The sequence below is a fragment of the Synchiropus splendidus genome, chromosome 15 (assembly GCF_027744825.2).
Source record: "Synchiropus splendidus isolate RoL2022-P1 chromosome 15, RoL_Sspl_1.0, whole genome shotgun sequence".
Taxonomy (NCBI): Eukaryota; Metazoa; Chordata; class Actinopteri; order Syngnathiformes; family Callionymidae; genus Synchiropus; species Synchiropus splendidus.
Window position 1 is genome coordinate 3,930,614 of NC_071348.1, and position 4,398 is coordinate 3,935,011.

At 46.8% G+C, this 4,398-nt stretch overlaps 1 protein-coding gene across 1 annotated transcript; it reads right to left on the reverse strand.

Moving 5' to 3' along the window:
- Positions 1-225: 225 nt before the first annotated feature.
- Positions 226-4,181, reverse strand: LOC128771745 (uncharacterized). The gene is made up of 5 exons (XM_053887440.1): positions 3,893-4,181; positions 3,472-3,822; positions 2,229-2,558; positions 1,569-2,162; positions 226-1,081 (listed from the first exon to the last, which is right to left on the reverse strand). The coding sequence occupies exons 1-5, from the start codon at positions 3,942-3,944 to the stop codon at positions 723-725; spliced, it is 1,686 nt and encodes a 561-aa protein (XP_053743415.1). The 5' UTR covers positions 3,945-4,181; the 3' UTR covers positions 226-722.
- Positions 4,182-4,398: the final 217 nt, after the last annotated feature.

The window sequence follows — 4,398 nt, forward strand, 5'->3', positions numbered from 1 at the left end:
CAAATGTAGTACTGTTTCTGCATGAACGACTTCTTACTTTTGGTGACAGCACCAACCCATCTTCTTTTAATCTTGAGAAATGCTGGTGTTAATGCTCTTTGTCTCACTTCATGTTCCAGGAGGTCGTGGAGGGAGGACAGTCCATGTACTCGCTGGAGTCTACGCCTCATACCCGCACTATGGTCTGCACAGAAACACTCAACTCTTGGTTTAAAAAGTCATCATTTATTTTACAGCAGCATGAAGTGGCATTAACGTGTAACGTCCTCCTGAGCACACAACCTAATCTCACGTATATGACTGATGAGGTGAGGAGCTTCTCGAGGCTGCAGACAGGAAGGCGCTCTGTCCACCATGTGGCGGCCAGTGAAGGTCAGGTCAGCGAGGGGCAGCAGGCAGTCTGGCTCAGGACTTTACTCTGATGGCTTACAAAAGCCAGTTTGGGGGCCCGATCCAGGGGGTCAACATGCAAATGTAACCCCGGAGTGAAAGCAGAGGATCAATGTTCTCACATTACTTTTGCTGCCCATGACTGTGAACACATACGCCTACACACCACATGAGGTTTTAATGAAATTCAGCCTCAACAATGGAGCAGGCAGCTGGATTCTAACAATGCAGGGACGGGCAGCTGAAGTCCAGTCGTTCACGTGATTCATAATTCAGCTGGTATGACCAGCACGTTTGTATTTTTCCATCTAACTGCAGAAAAAAACGTTCCTTCACTGGCAGAGGCGGCAGATGAAGTTCAGTTTTCTAGTCTCGGGCAGGCCGACCCACTGCTGCCCCCCTGTGGCCTCCATGGCTCCGGTGGCTCCACACCCGTAGTCTGCAGCGGAGCCGTGCCCTGGTCCCCAGTTGTGGTAACAGAGGGAAGCGGAGCTGGTCCAGAACCAGAAGCCGAAGTTGCAGGTGAAGCGTAAGCCCAGCCAGACGTGAGCTGTGGTGGCGTTCCTCGACAATGCAGCTGCCAGTTCCTGAGCTGAGGTGGTGGGGATGTCAGCCAGGTCTGCGTGGTGATGCCTGCAGTAGCTTAGCGCTTCCATCCATGTCAGGTTTTTCCTGATCAATATGTATTCACCTGCAAAACAGGACACGGTAGACACAGACAACTGTATTACAAATCCAAGTATTGCTTCTTCCTGCCACTCCAGAGTCAATAAATACCAGTTGAAGACTGGTGTCATAGTGACTAATATGATCATAAGAAGCACATATTTGAAGTTAGCATCACAACTCAAAAACAAAAGGATGGATGATAAATATTCTCGGTGTAACGATGGAAGTTTATATTTTGATAGTGTTCCAGCTTATCCTTAAGGATTTGTTGGCTCTCATCCCTCTGTGATGTCTACTGCCCCCTGCTGTCCCCCTGAGCTCGTGGCTATCAAGAACATTTCAAATGCTACACAGAATTACTTAATTTATTTTTTAATTTTGGCTAAAAGATTTTGTATTTTGACTAGTTTAGCTAAGTTACGAGGTCAAATACCTCAGAGCATAATGCTAAACGTTGTGCCTTCCAGTAGAAAGATGACAATATTCAGTAATGCAAAGAGAAAATGTACCCAGAGAAGAATGTTGTCCGCTGGTGGTTACTGCATAGGAAGTCCACCCTGTAGTTGCTGTGTGTGTTGGCAAGGTCATATCTGTCGCTGTGGACAGTTGTGTCGCGCTCACACCTGACTTTGTTGTTGCATTGAGGAGCAACGTGGGTTGAGTCAACACAACTATGCTTGCATTTGTTGTTGCGTTGTTGTGGGTTGTAGGCTGGGTTGACGCAACTGTCCTGGCTTTCGTAGTTGCACTGAAGATCGCTGTAGGTCGTGTCACTGCAACTGTTGTGGCTTTCGTAGTTGCACTGAAGATTGCTGTAGGTCGTGTCACTGCAACTGTTGTGGCTTTCGTTGTTGCATTGAGGAGCAATGTAGGTCGTGTCACCGCAACTGTCGTGGCTTTCGTTGTTGCATTGGAGAGCGGTGTTGGTCGAGTCAACGCAGCTGTTCTGGTTGGTGGTGAGACATGAGGGCTGGTGGACTGCTGTTGCGGAGCAGCGGTGGTCGGGTCGACCACAGATGTTCCGCGTGGCTGAGTTGCAGCTGTGGTTGCTCTCCTGTCCGCCAGTGTGCTTGTCTGAGATGTGGTTTGAGCGTCTCTGCTGGCTGTAAGGAATCAAGTCATCCGTCACGCAACACCAAACAGAGACAGGTTTCTTCTTCCCCACTCACGTCCTTGACAGAAGAATCTCAAGGTCAGTCTGCATCGCAGGTCGTTCCACCGCCCGTCGTCTCTCAGCACGGTCACGGCACACTCCTGAGCCGTCAGGTAATTTGGCTGATTCGGCTTCCAGAAGCGGAACGCGGACGGGCTCCCGTCTGACCACACCCACGCGTCTTGGAAGAGTCCGGTCCACACGATTTGGTTGCTGGTGAGGGTCCGGACAGCCTGGTTCTGAGCAGCGGAGTGAATGCTCACCAGGTCCTGCGATAAATCTCTGCAATGTCTTTGAGCGTTTCGCCACGACTTTTGGGTCGCGACAAACAGCAGGCTGACACCATCTGTAAAATAAAGAGCAAACTGAGGTGACATAAATGCGATCAACAAAACATCAATAAATGTGTGGAAAAACAATTCCACAAAAAACCTTTACCAAAACTAAAATCTCAATTCTGTAATTATTATTCAAGATGTATTTTTTTTAAAGAAATGTATAATATACAGCACATTCCAGTAAACAAGTTCAAAAAGATATAGCTGATAAATTATTTAATTTTATTTGCGAAAATAATACATAATAGGGAAAAATGAAACAGAAAAATGTATTACATGTAGATCTTTTCAGTGTCATTTTAAATTTAAATAAGGGATGCAATGAAATTTAAAAAATCAGTCAGTAAATATGAAAAAATGAAAAGAACATTTCAACAGGAAATTATAAGTTGTCAGTATTTCATTAAAAATATATATTTAATAATATATATATCATATACATATGCAGTACATACTGTATCATTTGAAAAAAGTTTTGAAAAACTTCCACATATTTATAAACATGTAATGACTGTTTTTCTCTTCTCTCTCTGTCACTATATATTTCCTGTTTTCCCCCTGTAATTTGGATGTTGATAACGTGATATTTAGAGTGAATGTTTTCACAGACATTCAGCGTGTCAGTAGTACAGCGTGAGCCAGGGGACAAAGGGAATTGAAAACACGAGCCGTGGGAGCGATCGTCGTGTAAAGAGCGTAGCCTGGAGCAGATTCTCACCAGGTTCTGTTCACGAATGCTCATGAAATCGGAGCGGTGAGATGAATGGAAGAGATTGATTCCAGCTGTATCTTCACTTCATCTGTGACGCCCCGAAATCATCAGTGTGAATGTATCTCAAGTTCTGTTTCTCTCTAAAACAGCCAAGAATGACTGGCAAACCAATGGTCTCACTTGATCCCTGCACGGAGTGAATTATTTACCGTGACACACGAAGCTCCTTCTTGTATCACAGTCACTTTGGAACCAGCCACCCTGCGCGTCCATGGCAACACATCGGTCCTGACTGGAGTCCCCGGGCTCTGCGGCCGCCCAGTTAAAAAAGTCCACGGCGTGCTCGGCCTCAGACCAGTGCCAGGTCTGAGTCCTCCCCAGCTCCAGTCCGATCCACGCTCTGCCTTGGCGGATGGATATGGACAGGATCTCTGCCATTTCACTGGCGTTGTGGACCGTGGCTAAATCAGTGAACCACTGCCTGCAGTAGGTCTTGGCCTCGCTGTACGTCCTTGCGAGAGATATGAAGTGAAACTGGCACGACCCCAGATAGAACAACCCTGCGGAGGAAACAAGGAAGAATTCAGACCCGTCTGGCTCCCGAAGTCCAGCGGAAGTGAAGATACAGACCTAAGATAATAAGCCAGAGTAGAGGTCTGCCTCCTCCGCAGAGTCCAGCCATGGTGTCCCAACACCATGAGGTCAGCCGGGTCTCACCGATGGAAGAGTGACGCAGACTGCTGAGAGCGAGCTGTAAGAATGCCACTGGGCTAGTCAAGAAGCGGCGGCGGCGGCGGAAGATCAGATAGGCAAAGCAGTTTTTCGGGTTTCCTTTTTAACTTCATGTCGTCCGCCCACGCTTTCGCTCATTATGAAAGCCTGTTCCTGTTTGGCGGTTGAGACAGCAGTCATTTGCTACACTTTAACACAGTGTCTGTCAGTGTGAGGTCACGAGCATGATGAAAGGTGTTTTTCCTTCAGTGGGCGGCAGAATCCCCTCAATCTTCCTCGGGAAAATGCGCTCTCTTTCAGCTGGAACGTAACTAGAATGGTCTGTCATATTATTACATCTGAAATTAGGAGATACATCATTTGTGATATTCCTATATCTAACACTCATGCAAATCTTTGATCCA